We start from the raw sequence: 21472 nt of genomic DNA, 5'->3' as shown, positions 1-21472 counted from the left end.
CCTTTAGTGCCACTAGAATTCACATCTTCTTAAGAAATTACGCCCTTCTGTATCCATGGAATCTTGCCTTCTGATCCTTGAAATGCTAGAGACACAGTGTGTGTGCAAAAATGTATAAGCCTTTGCTGAATGTAACTTCAAACACTCTTCCCTGTGGCTGGGAACGCATCAGATTTTGTAGGCTAAACAGTGTTGGTAGTGTCGTTGCCCAGCAGTGAGACCTCCAGCAGAACCAGGATGCTTCTGAAGCTGTCCTCAAAATGATGACAGTAGGAGACCTAAGCAATATTTTCCACAATAGCAACTGAAAGTTGAAGATGCCACTCGAGGAACAGCTCCCTAAGCATATATAAAACAACACTGCATGTTGGTTGTGAGCGGGGTTTTGCATCAGGGGGCTGTCAGGAAGTGGCCGTGGGCAGAGACACTAAGCTTGGGAGATAGACAACCGCAACCAGAAATCAGATGGACTTTGACAAGAGGTTCAAACAGGCTGTGGTTTTGTCGCTGGAGGATGCAGATTTCTTCTACCCTGCTTCTCACCACAGTGAGTGCACTGGGTGTTTTTCTGGTCCATGTTTCATTGTTGATGCTCCTGGCTTTCTTTGCTGGCTTGTGATCTTTCCGTCTGCCAGACCCCTGCTGAATGGGATGCCGTGGGGAGACAGAGGAAGTGCTCAGCAGTTTGAAGAGGGATCTGGCAGCCCCAGCTTGGGGGGGTCCCATACCTGCTGACTTGACACCATGGGAATAGCAGCTGTCAAAATCTGTGTTAGGGCTATAGCTGTCAGTGATAGTGGCCAGTCCTAGGAGAGAGTGATGCTCGGGCAGCTTGTTCTGAGCTCTCTATACTGGGCTTTGCACCAGCACCAGAGTAAATGGGGCTGATGTCCTCAGAACAAGACATAAAACCAAGGCCCTGACCCTTGGTGGCTGTCTTGATCCAAGATCTGTCACCCTAGTGGTAAAGAGCAAGTGTGATAACAATTCTGGGACAGCCTCCAGCCTTGGTAATTACTTTCCACATATGCTGTGCAAAACACCACATCTTGAAGTCCACCAGTGTGCAGGCATTTCTAGTGCAACAGTAGCTGGGCTGTGTTGTCTTTTTTTCCCCTTTTTAATTTTTTCTTTTTTTTTTTCTTTCTTTTGTCTCCCCTGAATAGCAAGTCCTCTTACTCCTGTTGGAAAAAAGTATTGGGCTAGGTGAGCCACTGTTCTGATCTCATAAGTTATGTCATCTGTCTTGTTTGAAGCGGCCAGTTCCTTCCCCCACGTGTTTTTCCGCATCGTTGGTACTGGCAAGACAGAGTTGATTTTGGGGTTCCTGCCCTGCTTCCTGGCACTGGACGCAGTACATTCCCATGCTGGCTGACCTAAGATTTGTAATCACTTGACTTAAAACTGAGTCAGTGATTTTCTGCATCAGACCAGAAAAATGTTTGTTGCATTTTGTAACATGCAGAAAAGCTCAAATGTTCACAAAACTTGCCAACTCCCAAAGTCTGTTTGGAAAATGGGGCTGTAGTGGGATCTGTGTTTGGTACTACTCACCCAGACCAAACTGTGAGGATGATGGCTCTCCAGGCTTGTGTCAGGTTCAGATTAATCACCTTGCTATGGTTGAATGTCGTGTCTAAATCCCTTAATTCTGCAAGGGACTGTGAGATTTTTAGCCACGTATGAAAAAGATGCCAGCAGTGGGACTGGCAAGGGCTGACTCCCTTCCCTGCTGCTGGCACTGCTATCCCTCCCCTCCTCGCCACCCCTGTGCAGGAAGGGATTGCAGGCACTGGGAGTGAGTCAGTGCCAGGCTGTGCATGTCTTCTCCCCATGGGAACAGTCGTGCGACATTATTCTGTATTTTAAAGATGTTTCATATACTGACAGTAGCACCATTGTCAATGTGCAATTGATTTTGTTTCTCTGCTAGTATTTTATGTCTGGCATTTTGTCCCTCAAAGATAATTGCAATTTGCTCCATGTAACTAGGTTATATTTGTCAGTGGTAACATGTAGATAGTTGGTATCTGACCCAGTGTCTCCTTGTGATCTCTGCCTAAGAATGTCCAGTCATCTCATCACTTTCAGGAGCCTGCATTGTCTGTTCAGACGTGCTGAGTGAATGCAGTACTTGTTGAGCTTGTTTTGGTTGATTTGGGTTTTTTATGGCCATATAAAAGTCAAAAGCAATTTGGAATCCCCTGGATTAGAAATATGGTATGTATTTACTGTTTGTAAATGTGGTCCCAGGTTTCAGAAACAGAAGAGGTTCTAATTTTGGTATTCATCATACACAGAGTTGACATTTTTGGGGGAGGGATCGGCTCCAATTTAAACAACCACTTAGAGCAGAGGAAGATTACCTGATGCCTGTGAAGTAGCTACAGACTTTGGTAATATCTCCCTATATCTTTATAAGAGGTCAGTCTGCTGGACATATAGGTTTTCAGAAGAGTTTGGTGCTGGGAGTAGTAAAGGTTTTCTGGAAATCCAGCCATGGGGATAATGAGCTGTTCTGAAAAAGGTGGCTCAAATGTTTTATGCTGTTGATCTCCCATCCCATGCATTTTTAAACGATTTGCCTGGTATGGTTTTCATTGCTTCTCTCCAACAGTGAGATGATACCTCTGTGCCTGCTGTTCAAAATCACACTGGTGTCTTGCTGCCTTATCATATCGCACGCTGAGAATATTTTACGAGCTGTTGGTGATCCTCGCTGCAGGCTCCCGCTTCCCCAAGCATCTCATCCTCCTCTCTGATCCCTGTCTGCGGTTATCACCCCCTGAACTACATTACTTTGCTTTTTCTATCCAGACAGATATTTATTTTGTGCCTTACTTTCCCTGTTTCTGCATGGATCCTTTTGTGTTTCTTAGCTCTCACTGCTGCTCCAAATTCAGCATCATCTGCCATTGTAATTAATACACTGTTTGCCTTTGTTTCAGGTCATTAATAAGGATGTTTAATAAAAACCTCCTGCCTATTGATTCTGGCATGTTCCCATAAATAGCATCTGTGCACAGGCACAGTGTACTTGGAAGCCTAGCAACCCACCAGCTCCCCGTTTGCACGATAGTTTAACCTCATCTATCTTGTCTCTCTTGCATCCTCTCTCTGTCCCTGTGCACTGGTTCTCTCATTTGTCCTTTTGTACAGACTTACTTGTTATTTTCTCTTCCCTCTCTTTCTCTTTGTTCCCTCTCTTAAAATGCCTCTCTCATTGCTTCAGTTCAGAAGCATTTTGCTTACGCTGTGCTCTATCAAGTGAGCAAGTGAACTCACAGTTGGAAATGCTCCTATCAGACCTTATGCTGCAGAAGGGCTCCAGAGGGGAGAAGTGCTACCTGCCCAGGGGGGTGATGTTTTAGGGCCCTGCTCACTATGGAGGCATTTAACACCAGTTTACTCCATTAACACATGGTTTGTGTATGGCAGAGCTTGCCAGAGACAATGGAAGAAGGAAGTAAAATTCCTATGTTTGAGAATAATTCTGCCTTGAGGTCTTGAGAAAGAGTAGGGAGAAACAAGGAGGAACCCACTTTAAACATCTACTCTGCTGGAATAAATCATCCTTCTTTGAAACAGATCCTGGTTTACTGTCCAGTCAGAGGCGGCTCTGGGCTTGGTGTTTGAGTTTTGTGGAGCCCGGAGCTCTTGGCACAAGTTCTCGTGTTTCAGGTACTTGCACCCAGGTCTCGGACTTCTCCCAGACCTGAAGCAAACCCTAAACCTCTCTGCTGAGTTGTGAGTCTTAATTGAATTGGCAATTAGAGCTGTTGGCTGAGGACACTTGTTTTGTATGTGTTGGGGGTAGAGTTCTGGTCATGGCAGAGAGCTCTGGCCTATGTTGCAGCCCAGCTGCCTGTGCTCAAGAATCCAGCTGGTGGGGTGATGAGATCAGAGCTACCTCATGGGCCTTTCTGCACAGCTGTGGGCACCCTTCCAGCTGTGATGGGCACCTGGATGGGCATAGCTGAGGACAGCCATAGGCATGTCTGTGACCATTACTGTGAAAGAAGATCTGGAGTCTACATTTCTAGGGAATTGTCCTGAAGCTAGCATGTTCAGATAAGTAGGAGAAAAGTGGGCTTGACCAAAGGTAAAGCTCCTGTGATTATTGCTTTGAAGAGACATTGATTCAAAGCAAGCCGTAGGCAGCTGAAATCCTCTAAAAACTATGTAAACTTAGGGCTCTACCACCTGTCCGGGCCAAGCTAGCTGTTGCTCAAGGGAGCAGTTGGCATGGCTCTCAGCATTCCCACACCATCCTGTAATAAGTAATTTGGAAAAAGAATTTTGCTTCAGCTAAAATGGATGTGTGCTTGCTATGGCTTTAGCTAAGATGGGTGAGTGCTTTCGATGTGGTTGGAAAAGGGTTAGTGTTAGATAGGATATCAGACAAAAGCAACAGTTGGAAGTACCGAACCATTGCAAAACAAAAGGTGGTGTAGTTAGCTAAGATAACCACAGAAGTGTAAAGAATAAAGAAGCCACAAGAAGGACATGGTGATAAAGACTGAGCCTCCCTCCGATGACCACCACGAAGAGCCCTGAGGAAGCATATCACCTACGCCACTAGAAAGGAGGGGGAATGTTTGGGGGGGGGTTGCATTCCAAGAACTCATTGACTATGTAATTGGGGGGTGGGTTGCATTCCAAGAACTTACTGATTATGTAATTGGGGCTGGGTTGCGTTCCGAAAACTCATTGATTATGCAAATTATTTTCGAAGAAAAAACATGAATAAGTATAAGGAATACAAAATAAAAACAAGCGTTTGTAAAGGGGAAAAAAAGCCACAGGGGGAGAAATACCCTCTGTAACTCCCAGCACTGTAATAAGTATTCTTTGCTCCACCGAATTTGCCCCGACTGAAATTCAATATGGTGAGCACATTTCTCACAATCCTAGGCACTAGGAATGCCTAGGATGAAAAAGGAATTCAGCTCTTGTTTCTTTAGAGGATTTACTCAGAACAATTTTACAGTAGCAGAAGCAGGAGTAAAGGCCCAAGATGGCCTTGCAGACCTGTGGAGCCACTTGCCATGCAGTTCCACAGTATCCAGAAAGCACAGAGGTATGTGAGGATGACACATGCCTAATATGGGTATCTGCATTAACAGAGCAGATCTGAACTCTCACACTGAACATGGTAATTGGGAGGTGATGCGGAGAACGAGCTGCTTTTGGGTATGTGTGTGGCAGGAGAACCCTACTGCAGGCATAAGGCGGACCATAGAGCTGTGGAGTCAGTGCTGGGATGCATTCCTAGCCCAGTGGCACACTTCAGCTTCATGCCAGGAAGATGGCTCCTTGCCAGCAGCTCAGTGAAGCAGAGGCTCTGTGCTGCCTTCAGTCCATGAATGAAGCAAACTGAATAAACAATGAGAAAATGGCTTGAAAGGATCTTCCTCCTCTCCCTCTGGCTTTAGTATGAAACTGTGAGCTGCGCAGGTCTAGCTTGCTTTTCACAACACCAGGCTTAAACCCTCTGTCTTTCACAGATCAGTTCATTAGCTGCTCTGTTTTTTTCTCTCATCCCAGGTCTCTCCAGACAGCTTTTTCTGCTGTGTTAGCTTTTGCTTTTTCATTTTTTTGCTCTTGAAGTCTTCATTCCACTATTTTCTCCCATTTCCTCCCTGCCCCCCTTTCTTTTACTTTGGTATTAGTATGACACAACCTTTTGTCAGGTAGCTTCAGAGCTCCCACTCAGGCTGCTGTACTGTTGGTGGAACTCCCATGCCCTGGCTCTCTTAGACACTGTTCCTGTGTGCCTGGCAGCTCTGCGCTCCATCCCCAGGCTTGTGGCTAGAAAGTCCTCACCCAGCCCTTATCTAGCTCCATCTTCCTTATCCCTCGAGCACATCTCAGTTTCACAAGCAGTCCTCTCTGTGCAGTCAGTGCTGGGGCTGGCTTGGCCTGCAGGTGAGGACAGCCCTGTGGAAATGCCTCTTGGCCTCATAGCTGGGCATCTTGTGGAGGTGGGGATGCTGCCAGGTTGCTGTTCCTCCTTCACATCCATCATCAATGGCTGCTGACAAACTCCTGTGCCACACTCCAGCACAGCCCTCTCCCAAGCTACACTCCTGTCAGCCCTGCAGCACTGGTTGAGGGGAGGAAAAGCAGTATATTCTTCCTCCTCAGCAAGATGGTCATCTGTGCTCTGAATTCAAAGTCTATGGTACTTGTGGTGGCGTGTGATCATGTGTGAAGCTAAGATAAATGGATAGCACAGTTCAGTCTTCAGTCTACAGGTTAAGTTTGAAATGCTGCAGTTTCCTTGTGAATGTGATTTTTGCTTTGGTAAGTCAGCCCAGTTGCAAAGTTAGCTCACCAAAGCATGCAGAAGACTAACCTGGCTATTTTAGCTGCTGCTTCTTTGTACATTAAGTACCTCACTAAATTAAAAAGAACTCTACCATTAACTGTTTGGATTCCAGGTTGTTTATTGGTACTCTTCCTGTGTTTTTCTTTTTTTTCCCCTTTTTCTTCAATCTGATTTTTTTTTTTACTCTTTATTACTTAGGAGACCTGTTTAGGTACAGTCTAAGAGGGACTTTTCAGTATAAGGGGAAATTGTGATTAACTGAGCTGCTTTGCTCCACAGTGTAATCCTTTTGTGTTTCATGGAGATGTTCACCCCACACACACACTCCCCACCCCCCAAAAAATGAGCTAGGTAGGTAAGTAGTGGCTCTCTTCTCATGTAGTTACTGTAGCTGTGCATAATTAATGTAAAATCAAATGGTTTATAGTCTGATTTGTGGTTTGAGTTCATAATTTATTCTGCAAAGGAAAGCTTGAGACTTGTCTTTACGTGGCAAATGTTTGTCATCTTGGCTATTTATACATTGGGAATTAGTGGCTGGGTAATATTTTCAGGCACCCTAATTCCTGTAGGAACCAGAGAAATCTGATATCACTGTGCAGTGCATTTGTCTGACAGGATTTGTTTCTGCTCTGGTCACCAAACTCCTGAGTAATTTTATTTGTTTCTAGGGATGTTTCAGCCGTCGGGATTTATATTAGGAAAATTCCTGCTATTATGATTCCTCCTCTGCAAAGCCAAAAAATAGGCATATTGCATGGATATATGCCCCAGCTATTTTATTTTGATCACCGTGGTAGTGGCTGGGGCTGCTTGGCCCCGGAGGGCTAGAGAGGGCAAGAGGATGGAGATTGTGGTTGTGGCACAGGGAAGTGCTGGGAGAGCCCCATCTGATCACGGCAGAGTGTTTCTGGGAGGCTCTGAGAGTATATCCTCAATCTGGCGCTCATTCTTGGTTGGCCTTTCCGCCTCTTCACTTGCTAAGCCATGCAGGAGAGAGCCAGCTTGTTCCTGACCATGGCCATTGGGAGAGCCTGGTGTGTGGGCTGCCCCCTGTGAAACAGGCGTCCCCCCTCCTTTTGCTGGGATACAACACTCATCAGTCCCTAAGCTGAAGTACAGCTGAGCTTGCCTGCTTGTGGTTGATGCATTCTGCTTGGATGTATTCCTGTCCAACCTCCTGTAGGTGAACCTGCTTTGGCAGGGGGAGTTGGACTAGATGATCTCCGAAGGCCCCTTCCAACCCCTGCCATTCTGTGATGGGTGGAGACATGCTGCCTGTGAGGCCTCCCTGTGCAGCAACAGGGCTCCTGCAGATATGGTTCAGATAAATCCTCCACCCGTTTGTAGCCCAGGGCTTCCCGGGAAGTTTGAATCGGGCTTCCCCGGAAGGGGGCCTGGACTGGGAGATGCTGTTCAAAGGTATGGACACAAGGCGGCACGTAGACCCTAGGGCAGTCCCCAGACTCCGAAAATACTTGTCCATTTTGCTGCAATGCTGGAGGTGTGGAGCGGGCTGAATGAAAGGGTCTCTGTTAAGTTGAGCTCTATAAGAGCTGAGTCATCAAGTGGCATAAATCCCTTGTATTCAGTGCAGCTATTTCATGTGGTCTGTACATTACGTACCACTCAGCCTCTTTCTTGCGCTGGTCAGAGAAGGAAAGTGAAATCAACCTTAATGTTGCATATGTCTTGTTCTACCCGCTCATCTTTAATTCTGGTTTTAAGCAATCGATCATGATTAAGATGGATGAATGCCTTGAGAAGCACTTGGCCAACTAAATGATCTGTTTCTTTGAAATGGGAGAAAAGCTCCTCTTTGTGCTTTAAGGAAGCAAAGAGACTGCTGAAGAAGGGAGATTTCAGCCCCTGTGACTAGCAGGGCTAGTCATAAACCAGTCATAAACCAGTCATAAAGCCCACAGACAATATGTTCTTTGTAATGATTCGGGACTATAACCTTAGTATTTTTATGTTAGCTGGATAATGTCAGTGTTCTGTGTGTCACAGATCTGTTCTCACAATTACAGTAATTTGAGAAATTTGGAAGGCCTTATTTAGTGATGTTTCTGCACAGCTCAACATCACGTACAGAAAATGACAGGATAGGTTTTCCCTAATTTCATAGAAGTCTGAGTCCTTGCACTGACAAGGGATGCAAGACTGCAGTGGAGAGTGGAGTGTGAGTTGTGGTGGTGTTGGAAATTTTATTGATCTGAGAGTAATCTGTAAATTCAACAAAACCTGTAAATAATGTGCAGATAGAACATATGGTTCTGTGCCTCCCTTCAGGAAGCAGGCAGAAGTCTGAATTTGGCAATAGACTTCAGTGCACTGGACTTAGCTGCACAGATGAGCCTTTTCTGGGAGTAGCTTGAACACTGCAGCCTGCTGAGAAGGAGAATTGTCTCTTCAGTCATGGTGTCCAAAACAGGTTTTAGAGGTGCATCATCTTTACTAGGACCATTATGACTCCATTTGTCTGTTGCATTTTGTGAGAAAGGCTGTGGTTTGCTGTGCAGGAGATGACAGGAATTTGGGCCACGTACATTATGTGAAACAGTTTGGGTAAATCTGTTTTTGATGGATCCACCAGTGGAGTGGATAAGGTCCATTTACTTCTTCAGTCCGCAAGGGTGACAATCAACATCAACTTTCTACTATATTTTCTCTTAGATGCTATAATTTCAAGCACTGTGACTTGGGAGTTGATAGAGGGACACAGTAGACACCCACCTACATACACATATTTTTGTTTTCTTTTTGCAAAGATAGATGCTTTACATTACATTCTGGGAAAAGCTGTTTGTGAATTCCTTTCTGGTCACTTCATGTCCAACAAGGTTCCCTGCTGGACAGACTGTTGTGCAGACACAGACACATGTAGAAAACCCCCTTTTGGGGATAGGGTTTTCCTTTTTTGTTCCAGTAACTCTAGGTATTTGAAATAGGCTGTATTAACCAACACATGCCTCTGTGTGTAAAGTAGCAGGGAGCCCTGGCTAAACAGCACATCGCTGCAGACAGTGCAAACTCATTTGAGGTCGTCATATAATATTCTTATTGTTTGAGTCCACTCTTGTTTAAATTGTAAAATGAGCCTTAGGCACAGTAAGACAAATCAACACCTGTAGGAGGGAGACATAAGAGTCTGTATATCATGACAGCTTCAATGTGAGTAGTTTTCAGTGGTCCAGTTTATTTGGGACATATAATACTTTTGTCTTAACTGTTCCAAGTTTTTTCTTCTGGTCTCTCTCCAAAACGAGGAGCAGCTCTAATGCACTGTTCTTCCAAGCCTTTCCCATAGTCTCCTCTTTTGTTGCAAGTCAAAACAACTCAGGCTATGGATCATCCATCACACAGGAATTCAAAGAAACTAGAGACAAAAACAGTGAGCACATCAAAGGAGAAGTAATCATTGCACGGATGCACGGCTTGAGCAGGCAGGCCCAGGTCCACTGTCTCAATCTGCTGCCCCAACCAGCTATTTCCCCTGCCCCTGGAAATGCAAGGTTAACTGGCTGGAGCATGTGTGAGCATGGCCCCTGCTGAAAGGAGAACCAGAGACGGACTGATGCTTCGATGGTGGTTAGTAGGGGAATTATTTTAAGCATGACGGGTACATTGCAGGATGCGTGTGCTTGGGCGGTGTGTCTAGCCTGGAGCCAATGTGGTGAGTAAGGAACAGAAAAATGCTCAAAACAAGTTTACTTGGACAATTTTTTAATGAAGGGAAGGAAAAGCAGTTCCTGAAGCTGAGGGAAATGGTGAATGCTCCACTTCCTGGTGCATTTTTATTACTGAGTCATGAGCTCCCAATGATAAAGGAAGTTTTTACTGTGAAAACTCTGACACAGCTTGTATCTTTAGGGGTGGGACATGATGCTCTTAAAATAGCCAGCAGATTAGACTCGAGCAATGACCTCTCTGGAGGAGGCTGGCAGTGTCCTGTTAGAAGAGTTGTTGCTACTTTTCTGACATGAGTGGTGAACTTTCACTCCACTGTACTTGGTGAAGGCACACTGTGTAAACATGTCACAGCATGGTGCTTCAGTGATGCCAAACTCTCCTGAACAACATGCTGGCTAAATGGAGAGGGGTGGGAAGTGGAATGACGTGTCCCTGGGGCTGCAGGGCAGAGGTGGGCTGAGAACCTCACCTGTCTGCACAGCCTCATCTTCTGAGTGATCTTGCGGGTATCGGCAGGGCGGGGCAAGGATCATCTTTACTTCAAAGAAAGCAAAAATAATGGCAGTTGGCCCCTGGCACATCCTGTGTTTTTGTTTTTGTGTCTTTCAGCATATTTCTGTTTCCTGATGACGGCCCTGGGCGTGACAGCTGGGGCACATCGTCTGTGGAGCCACCGTTCCTACAAAGCCAAGCTGCCTTTGCGGATCTTTCTGGCTGCAGCTAACTCCATGGCTTTCCAGGTGGGGTTGTGGTTGCCCATCCAGATTCTTGGCCTCCAGGCAGCTTTCTCTCCTGTGCAGGGATCTCCTCAGCTTAGAGACAGCAAAAGGAAAAAAAAAAAAAAAGTATTGGCAGAAAGACATTTGCTGATAATACATTCTTCTGGCTCAGGGGACGCAGAGCCCCTCTCACCACCCATGTAACAGTATGCATTAGAGAGTCCAGGAGCAATAGTTCCTTAAGGACCATTTTGAACGTGCCCAGATCAACTAGCACCCCATCAGCCTATCCATGGTACAGGTCAGGTCCCACACTTCACAGGACAACGTGGAAACGATTTTGATGTGCCCAGAAAGAAGACCGAGCATCCTTTCAGTATCTTAATTTATCTCTCTTTTATGCAGCATTTTTTACCAGTTAAGTAAAGGACTGGTACCTGTACAGAAAAGGACCATTGGCAAATACTGGATTCATGCATGCTAGGCTTTTCCGCCTTCTGCCTGGCTCTTTCTGCCATTCAAGAAGCAAAGACTGGTTGTATACCCCTTCTCGAAGAGAAGGGCAGTATTTCCATCATGCTGTGGAAAGCACTAGTGCACACAGTGCTGATATAAAGAGGTTTATAGATTTAGCCATGTCCAATACATTTTGGTTTCATCTGTTCTAGCCTCTGACTCTGTTTCTTGGAGAAGAGGCCACTAATGGCATCCCCAGCACTGGCTGGGACAGGGATTAAGCCTGGAGCTGCCCTGTAATTCTGAAGCCCTGAGCATTATCTCATGCTTCCTCACCATGGCTGGAGTAGGCTGCAAAATCAGGGGCTTAGGGTACTATTTGCAACTCCTTTTTGTCAGGATAATTCCAGGCACCACCATGAGCTCCTGGCACAAGAAAACCAAAACAGAGCCACAGAAATGATGGGGTCTGCAATCAAGAGCTTTGTGAGGAGGACAGAAGGCTTGAAGTTGCAATTGCTTCTCAGTGAGGCAAATGCAGAGAGGGGGCTGGATCCTGCATGGAAGAAGCACGGTACTAGCTCTGTACTTACTGATAGGCAATCTTAGACCTCAGAAATGTTTGTTTAACACCCAGCTGGTGGTAGGAGTTAGCCCAGAACCAGGATCTTCTCAGTGTGAATTCAGTTACTCCTTTAGCTGTTCACAATAGAGATAGGAACCTGTACTAACATTAAACTTATCAAGCTTGGCTGCCATAACGTCTTGTGGCACCAAGTACCACGTGTGTGTTTTGTCTTGAGTTTTCAGCTATTTCCCTTCAGTCTATTTGGTTGACTTCTCATTCATGTACCTTTACAGAGGATGAAGAATCCCTTTATCCACTTCCATACAGTTCATTTGTCATCTTTGATTTATCCTTTTTTTTTTTTTTTAAGATGGAAAGAATTAATCTTGTTAATCCCTCTAGACATTACAAACAACACAATGCTTTTGCTTGAATATGGGAATGTGTCCATTTTGGCTATAAGGTTCCTTTATTCCAGCTGCTTTGTGCTGCTCGGTTCCTTGCAGAGCTTTGAAAGCCCTTTGCTCACCATGTCAAACTGTTCTGAGTGTTGAAACCCCATGGTACTCTCCTCCTGTTTTACAGCTGATCTTATCTTTCGTAAGTAATTTAAATGAATGTGTTGAGCTGGTTGCAGTGAGCCTATGCGATTTCACTGCATTCTGCTCCCCTGTTGCTATGGATTTTGCTCTCAGCTGCATTGGCCTCATCACTGCTTTTGCTTGAGGACATGGTGTGATTCTGAGGCAGGGAAGAAATTCAAAGTAGCTTCAAGTCACCTTTGTGCCCTTCATATCAGAAAGAAAACAAAAGGCTGTATCACCCATTCTAAGCTTTTAGTAGTCTGAAGCCTGCTCCTAATTACAGTGACATCCATTGCCTGCTACAGGCTGTTTTCACCACCAGCAGCAGACAGTGAATGAGTTTTCAGGTCTGTCTCCTTCGTGTTGGCTTTGGGAGGAAGAGATAGGATTAGAGATACCTACAGCATTCCTGAATGCTGAATATTGAGGAAATATTCAGACTTCTTGAAGGGCAGGGGAAACTCTGCTGAAGAGTTTTAACGTGATGCTGCACGGGCATGCTGTACATGCTGTACTTCCCCTGAAATACCATCAGATGCAGCCATTTTTTGCCTATTGCGTGGTGCATTTTTTATAATTGAAGCATGCTGAGCTGTGTTTCTTCTCTCCGTCTAGAGTGAAGCGCTCAGGATTTTGAAAGACTATGCTTCTTGCTGTCAAATGTCTGTTTCAGAAATATGTCACGTGTCTTTTAGAAATAGGTAATACCTGGCTTATGTCTACTTGATCTCCTACTGTATAAGTTTCAGCGTCTCATTTGGGATGTGCTCTGCTAACTGCGTTGTACTGTTGCTCCTGTCCATCTCTGTAAAGCAAGCTGCTTTGTTCACGTGAGATTGTGCTGTGAGCTTTTGCACACAGCAACAGTGGTTGTATGGAAATTTGTGTCAGCACATTGAGGTTGTTACATAGCCTAATTTGTTGTCATGTTTCAGTCTGCAGGTGTATTGAGGGACCTGCTAATGAAACCTCATGTCTGCATCACTGTGAAAGCATGATGCTATTGCTCTCTGCTTTGGAAGGGATTTCACTCCTGTGTTTACCTGAAATTTGATCGAGTGATGTTGTCCTGAAAAATGGTTGCTATTAATAGGCTTGGAGCATATTTACACGTGCTATGCTCCAGTTCTTGTTGTATTTATTGCCAACAGTTCTAGCCTCTGGCATTTATTTCCTCTTAGCCTTTGTGGTTCTTAATTAGATGTAATTCAGTTGTTTTACAGCTTCTAAACCCTTTCATCTGGGCAATCATGTTTTTTTGCCAGCCCTACAGGTGTTTGCTGTGGTATGAAAAACCAAGTTCATTTCTCACAGTATCATTGCTTTGACCTGGTTATCTACTGTCCCACAAATAATTTTATCAAGCGCTAATGTGACAAACTGATCAGTAGTCTCACTTGAAAAATTATTTCTGGTTAAGAAAGAGGACCTTTCCTGGGTGTGCTTCTTGCATAACACTGTTTTATTTTTAAATTACTTAACCTTGGCATTTTCCAGTCTTCTGGATATTCCCGCTGAAGCCACTTGAATCAGTGTAGAGGCTTTCATTCCCTTTGATTTCTCTGCAGGAAAAAAATAAGATGGCAGCAAGGTAAAGATCTCCCTTTGTTCTCACTGAGGAGTTTGATGACTTCCTTTGCTTCACTCAGTTTACTTTGTTCTCTTGTGCAATGGGATAGTTAAGGTGCAACATACTGGAGTACTGGTAAGGGGCTGGTCTTTACAGCGTCCTCTCAGTAGCTTAGATGAGTCAGTGCTGCAGAAAAGTGTTCCCCTCATCCCCAGCCCACTCTCAGCATCACTGCAGCCCCAGCATTACAACAGTACAGGGCTGAGCACAACTGAGTGCAATGGAGGTGAGATCTTTCTGGGGCTTTTGTTCTTCACTTGTCCCTTGTGGGCTCTTGCAGACAGAAAGTATCTTTGCAAGGCTGAAGTTGGACACGGAGGCATTTGAGCTGGATTCTTTAGATGCTCTTTGCAGTTGTTCCTGGAGTTCCCTCAGCAGCACAGGTGGCCTCAGTGCTTTCTCTCAAATGTTGACAGCTGAGAGAAAGAGCAATGATTTCAGCATAGGCCTTTTGTCTCGCAAAACATAGATATACACAGTTGTCATTAGCTTGGGCTTACTGTGTCCTGAAGTATATTCAGCACCATGATGGCTGCTTCACTTTTGCTGGGATCAAAGCTGCTGTGGTTGGTGGTTATGGGTGCTACTGCTGTTCCTAAAAGTAACCCAAGCCTTTCCTTCCTTTGGGTATTACTGCTTGGGTACCTACCTGGCTGTGCAAAGATGGAAATAGCAGAGGAAAGCACACTCCACTAAGCATTCTCTGATTAAAGTTCATACTGTTGTGGATCTGGGCGTTAGGTAACATTTCCATGTTTTGGTGCTGGTGCTAGGCAATTCAGTTCATAGATGAGTGTGTGGCCTGAGTTTTGCAAGTGTTGTACATGCTTAGAGTGCTCTGCACTAACAGCTTGGCACCACTGCAAAACCCACCAGCTTAGTCCAATAGCCAGTGCGTCTTGCACAGTAAACTGGGAGGCTGAAATCCCTTTGGCTGAGTAAACTCCAAAAGTCTCACTTGATGGATCCGAGTCTGAAATTGCGGTCCATCCCTTCCTCCCCACAATCCTCATAATCCCATTTACAGCCACAAGGCATTTCAGTGACCCATATCTGCTGACAGCTTGAGCAGAAACAGGACTGTACTTGCTTTCTATTTGATCTGGATCCAAAGCTGAGCTGATATTATAGGTCTGAGACTTTTATTCCAGCCTGGCTGCAAATGATTTCCCATAAAATCAGCACATGTCCTTTGATATCTTAATCATAGAATGGTTTGGATTGGAAGGGACCTTTAAGATCATCTAGATCCAACTCCCCTACCCTGGGCAGGAACACCTCCCACTAGACCAGCTTGCTCAAAGCCCCATCCATCCTGACTTTGAACACTTCCAGTGATGGGGCCTCCATGACTTCTCTGGGCAACCTGTTCCAGTGTCTCATCACCCTCACAGTAAGGAATTTCTTCCTAATACGTAATTTAAATCTACCCTCTTTCAGTTTATAGCCACTACCCCTTGTCCTATCACTACACTCCCTGATAAAGAATCCCTCCCTGTCTTTCCTGTAGGCCCCCTTTAGGTACTGGAAGGCTGTTCTCTTGTACACATCCATGTGGGCAGAGCAGTAATTTAAATGGAGGTGTTGGTTTTACTGTGGAAGACACATCCCTCCGAAAGGCTAAGGTTCAGCTCCTTTTCAGGTCAGGAAAAGGCATGTGTAGTGTTCCATGAGTTCTGTTCCATTTTCAGTGCTGTATTTGTGCCTGGAGGGCATCAATGGTAACCAGCCATAACTAGGATCCCTGAACTGAGTGCTTCTGCACAGTAGTGCCCTGAAAATAAATATTTTTTATTTATTAATTAATTAAATATCCCAACTCCCCTGTGGCAGGGATAATAATAACATAAATAATAATAATGAAAACATGTATGTACCTCATTCCTCCAGCCCAGTGTGTCCTTGGACAGCAAACACCCAGGGAGGACACAGGACCAGGGCAGACTGATGATTGTAACTCCCAAGAGGCTGTTGGCTTCCAGCTGTCTCCAGCCCTGGGATGTGTCCAGTCTGTGTCACCAGTTCCCAGACCATGTCCCATTCTGCATGGGCACTGACATGAGCAGTGTGATGGGCTGGCTGGCTGCAAAGCTGGGGTCCCTCAGGATGTATTTAGTCTATAAACTTTTTTGAGGAGCATCAGAGAGGGGCTTGTTGCTGTTACTGTATGGGGAAGGAGCTGGAGGTGGTACTGCTGGAGCAGAGCTTGGCCTCTCTCCCCTCTCACCTCACCATGCTTTCTGTGCAGAATGACATCTACGAGTGGAGCCGAGACCACCGTGTGCACCACAAGTACTCGGAGACAGATGCGGACCCGCACAATGCCCGCCGTGGCTTCTTCTTCTCCCACATTGGCTGGCTGTTTGTGCGCAAGCACCGGGACGTCATAGAGAAGGGGAGGAAGCTGGATTTCACTGACCTGCTGGACGACCCCGTTGTCAGGTTCCAAAGAAAGTAAGTGGGAGCACTGGATGGGGTGGAGAGGTCCCTCCACCTGGTTGTCTAGTTGTGGCTCATTCTTTATTTTTAACTTTCCCTTTTCTCCCCCAAGATATCCCTGCCACCTTGATTGCAGGCACTAGGACTGCTGTCCCTCTGGCCCCTGCTATTGCCGTGTGGTTGACGCTTGCTGATTGTCCTTGCAGGCTCTGCTGCGCAAGCAGTGAGCCCTGTCCTTGTCCCTCTGCTTTTCCAAAAGTCCAGGGCTGGCTGCAAAAACAGCTGCAGCAGAAGTTGCCAGGTTCTTGGCCTTTTCCTTTGATCATTGGAGCAAATGCTGTAATCACTAACTGCCTTAATGCAGAAGTGCACATTTCACTCTGCAAACTCATCTTTGGCACCTGTGGGCCAGCCCAGACCAAGTACTTCCTCTCCCAAGGCTGTCATTCTTCACAGGATTAATTACCTACCTTGGTTCCCCTGAACTCCAGATAAGGAGGTTTCTCATTCCAGTCAAAGGGAGACAGAGAAATTGTAGCCAGGTGCTCATTCAGGTCTGAGATCTCACATCTTCATCAAAGACTTTAGCCTGGGTTTCTTGCATCTCACAGAAAGGTTTTAATTGGTGCCTGATAAGCTGTTTTCATATTTTATTTTATTTTCTTGGAACGGGAGTCGCTTTGAACTTTGAAGGAGTTTTCTGGACTGTAAAATATTTTTCTCCTCCAGTTCTACTTAAATCCTGGCCTTGAATTGATGAGGTTTGCAAACCTTATCCACAGTCTGGTTCAGAAGTTAGTCAGATGAGTGGAAAATTATATTATCTTTGGTGGAGCAAAGAATGGGGACTGTTTCCTTTGCAGAGCCTTGGCTCAGGTAAGTGAAGATAGTTCTGTGGGAAACCTGAGGAGATGCTCTCTTTTCACCATGGTTAGTGTTACTGGAGAGCTGCAGGTCGCCTTCTGGAGCCCAGCATGAGGCGCAACCTCCAAATGACAACAAAAATTATCAAGCAAAGAACTTGCAAGGCAAGAGGTTAATTTTTTTCATACACAAGATGATCAAAACTAGCTGGTGTGTTACAGATGAGAACTATGTTCATGGCAGATTTATTCCTTCCAAAAATACTGCTAATATTAATGTTTTTCCAATCCTCTGTGGGTTTTAATTGAAAATTGATTGGGTTTTTTTTGTCAAACCAAATTGACAGTTCTTGCTATCTGAAAAACTTTCAGTAAGTGCAAAGTTTTAATAACCATTTAATAAATTCAAATTCTGTTCCTTCTCATCCCTTCCAGAAAACTCAGCAAAAGCTGGGTTCTATTTTAAACCTGTCATATGGGTACAAATAAAATGGGTCTTTGTTGTGGTTTAGCCTCAGCCAGCAACAAAGAACCATGCAGCCGCTCGCACAACTCCCACAGTCGTGGAAAAAGAAATCGTCAGGGCAAAACTCGTGGGTTAAAATAATGCTATTTAACAGAACAGCAAAAGGAAAGATGAAAACGCGATAACGTTTCTTATCTTTCTGCACCCTTCAAAATCATGTCACCTCAGCTGATGGGTCTCTCAGCTATTCAGCTCCAGTGTTACCCGCTGCTTTGGGGTTTCGGGTTGTCTTGGCATTTTGAATTGCTCTTGGAAAAATTATGTCGTGATTGTGAATGTCTGAAGTGTTCCCTGCTGCCCTGGTTATTGCTGGTCCAGGTTATGCCAGGGCTTTCTGGCAGAGCTGTCTCTCCAGAGATCCAAGCCCACTTCACCCCAGCTGTCATTCCCACCACAGTAATGGTGTTCTTTTCTTTCCCCACAGGTATTACAAGAGTTCAGTTGTGCTGATGTGCTTTGTGATCCCTACTTTTGTGCCATGGTACCTCTGGGGCGAGAGTCTGTGGAATGCCTACTTCCTTGCCTCCATCCTCCGGTACACCATCTCCCTCAACGTCACCTGGCTGGTCAACAGTGCTGCTCACATGTATGGCAATCGCCCTTATGACAAGTACATCAACCCCAGGCAGAACACCTTTGTCACTCTGGGAGCCATTGGTAAGTGCTGTAGCCCTGGGAAGAGCTTTGCAAACTCAGAGCAACGTCCCATCCTGTTTCACCCTGGTCAGGGCTTTGGGCACCTGCAACTGGATACCACTTGGACCCAGGGCTTGCAGGACACTGGAGCTTGTGCATCCTAGAGGAAGACTCCCTTGTTCTACTAATGGTGCCCACATTGAAATAATTCCATGTAGTCTCTGGGCAGAGAGAGAGTTCACGCTAGCAATCCTCTCTTTATCAGCTGTCAGCTGGGCACAGCACAGCAGAAGTGACTGACTCTGCTTCTTACTTGGTTCTGCATCTCCCCTCTTAAGGTTTTCTTTCCTGAGCATGAGGGGTGGGACATGCCCTTTCCTACTGGGGAGGAAAGCCCAAAGCACTGAAATGGAGTCCATTGTGGGTCTGCTCCAGAGGTATCCTACAGCCAGGGGTGGAGTATAACCTGCACTAGATTCAGGACTTGGGAAATGAGCGTCTCACCCAAGAGTGTTCCGAAATTTGTAAACGTGATGGCCATGTGGTTTTTAAACTCTCTGTTTTTCAGGTGAGGGTTTCCACAACTACCACCACACCTTCCCATTCGACTACTCAGCCAGCGAGCTGGGCCTGAAGTTCAACCCCACCACTTGGTTCATTGACTTCATGTTTTGGTTGGGGTTGGTCACTGACCGCAAGCAGGCTCCGAAGGAGATGATCCAGGCTCGCAAGGAAAGGACTGGAGATGGCAGTGCTTGAAAAGTAATGCTTTGCTATGCCAGCGCTGTCGTACACGTGGGTGGGAGTGTGCATACCCCCGTGCCTGTGGTGGATTTATTTTCCTCTTGGTAAAATTAGTTTTTTCAGATCAGTTGGGCCAAATTCATCCCCCAGGAACAGATTCGGCCCCAGCTTTTTTCCTTATTAGCTGTCTTACGTCCAAACTTCAGAATATTAAGTGAAAGTGTTATATATTATTTAATATTATAGTTAAACAGGAGAGAGATTTGATTTTAGTCACTGTAGTTCATGTCTGAAATACATTGTAATTTGCTTGTTCATGGTAAACGTTGGCAGGTTGGAGGAACTCACTATCCTTTCTAAGTGCAGTTAGGGGAGACTTTTGTTTCTACTATCAATCAAATGCGCATCTCTCGGAGGGGATGGGGCAGGGCCCAATGTGCTTTTTCAACTACAGACTGATGGAAAGGACAGTAACAGCACCGGTGAAAAACGGGATGTCCAAGGGGAAAAATTGGCCGAAATTTAGTTAGATGTTACTTTGAAAACCTGCTTTCTTTTTTTTGTTAGCCCTGTTAGCCAGCCCAGTGTGCTGCTGTCTTTGTTAAATATGAAAACCATTTATTGCTGAGCAGGCTTTTGTGTTGATTAGTCTCTATAGAGGCTAAAATACCAACTGATGCTGTGTTGAGATGATTCCTTTATTGTTGCATATACATTGTAATTTGTAAAGGTATAGAGCTCAACCATGTCTTAAGCCAAATAAAGCTTCGGTTTCAATATTTGGAGACCTAAGTTACATTCTAATCGGTCATGGCCATTGATGCATGGATATTTTAGCTCCTTTTGCACAAGAGGCCTCTTAATTTATTTTTCTGCCTTTGACTAGTGGGTCTTAGAAAACTGACCTTCATCTAAGTCAGAGTCGACTAATATTTCAGCTGCATGCAACATCCATTGGTTTCTGAGCAAAGTATAAAGACAGTTATGTAGCTTCCGAATTTTAACAGTTGCCTTGTTTAAAAAAAAAAGATAAAAAAAATTTTAAAAAAGCATGTGGAATTAATGGGACATACAGCCCTTTGTGTTAGATGTTAGCCAGTGCAGGAGAGAGGCTTTGTACTGTCAGCACTGGAGCACTTTTGAAGATAGGGGGCATGATTTTCATTTATAAAGGAGGTCACTGCCTTCCCCCTTGGAGAGGGAGTGCCCGTTTCCCAGCTGCACAGCCCCACACCCTGGGTAAGGCAGGGATCTCGAGATAACTGAGGCTCAGGCCCAGATATTTACAGGAAAGATGTAGAACTGGAAAAAAAAATCAAAATGGGTTCTTTTTTTGTTCTCTTTCTTGTTTTTTAAATGATGCCATATAATACAAGAGAATTGTCTTTATTCTGTATTTCATCCAGCAGGTGTTTTAACAGTGTTACTTTGCCATTGATGACGTGTAAACTCTTGAGTGATTTACAATAAACAGTTATGAGTTAGACAGGCCGCTGTTTTTTATTTTGAAATGTCTGCCAAAGCAAAGGGCTTTCTGCATCACACATCAGGATTACAGCAGTATTTTGCTTGGTGTTTCCAGCTGTTCATTTGGTGGAGTGTTTCCAGGCATTTCTGGTTTCCTCGTCAGTGGAAGAGGAGTGTTGTCAAATGGAAGGGCATCAAGAGATTTGATTACTTCAGGCTTACTGGCTAAGCTGATAGAGGGCGGGGGGAGAAAATCCAAGCTGACATAAGTTTGAAAGGAGACCATGGCAAGCTCTTGCATGTGAAAATGAACCTTTAATAGCAAAATATCAGCCCAATGTGACTGCAGGACAATGCTTTGACCAAAAATATTAAGTATCTTGTTTAGATTTTGCTGTAAATTCTCCTTGTTTTCTGCTGAGATGTGCCTGAGGACCTGAGTGTGTCAGAAGTCACATCGTAATGTTCATTCATTTGAAGTCAGGGCCTTTTGACAGACATGGGAATTACACACAAGTAGGAAACATCTCCCCACCACCCTTGACAGTGCCTGCAGGAGGGGGTGGAAACAGGGTCCCAGAGCTGGGAGGTTTCCAACCTTATGGTTAGAAAGATAGTGCTGTTGCTTCCTTCTTCACACAGTCAACAGCCAATTGGAGAGCAACAAAAATCTTTGAGAACCAGCCTTCAAAATGATGCAGGCAATGGGTTTGGACTTGGTGTTTGAGTGTAGGAGCAAAGCTGGGAACATGCGCAAATGCCTAATCTTACTGGTGCTCCCATCACTTCATTTGTGCAATTTGCTGGCTTGCAAAC

General features: G+C 45.1%; 1 protein-coding gene across 1 annotated transcript; it reads left to right on the top strand.

Annotated features, from left to right (window-relative positions):
- Nucleotides 1–5017: 5017 nt before the first annotated feature.
- On the top strand, nucleotides 5018–19204 carry SCD5 (stearoyl-CoA desaturase 5). Its single transcript, XM_009887557.1, has 6 exons — nucleotides 5018–5080; nucleotides 7454–7469; nucleotides 10634–10764; nucleotides 16230–16435; nucleotides 18234–18466; nucleotides 19014–19204. Exons 1-6 carry the CDS (start codon nucleotides 5018–5020, stop codon nucleotides 19202–19204), a joined length of 840 nt encoding a protein of 279 aa, XP_009885859.1.
- Nucleotides 19205–21472: the final 2268 nt, after the last annotated feature.

This window comes from Charadrius vociferus, unplaced genomic scaffold, assembly GCF_000708025.1.
Source record: "Charadrius vociferus isolate BGI_N301 unplaced genomic scaffold, ASM70802v2 scaffold896, whole genome shotgun sequence".
NCBI lineage: Eukaryota > Metazoa > Chordata > Aves > Charadriiformes > Charadriidae > Charadrius > Charadrius vociferus.
Note: the sequence above shows the minus strand (reverse complement) of the source record. Positions and strands in the feature narration are given on the sequence as shown.

Coding starts and splice junctions, on each gene's coding strand:
- SCD5 (XM_009887557.1), top strand. CDS start 5,018: ATGGCCTTGCAGACCTGTGGAGCCACTTGCCATGCAGTTCCACAGTAT. Junction 10,765..16,229: donor CTAACTCCATGGCTTTCCAG/GTGGGGTTGTGG, acceptor CTTTCTGTGCAG/AATGACATCTACGAGTGGAG. Junction 18,467..19,013: donor TGTCACTCTGGGAGCCATTG/GTAAGTGCTGTA, acceptor TCTGTTTTTCAG/GTGAGGGTTTCCACAACTAC.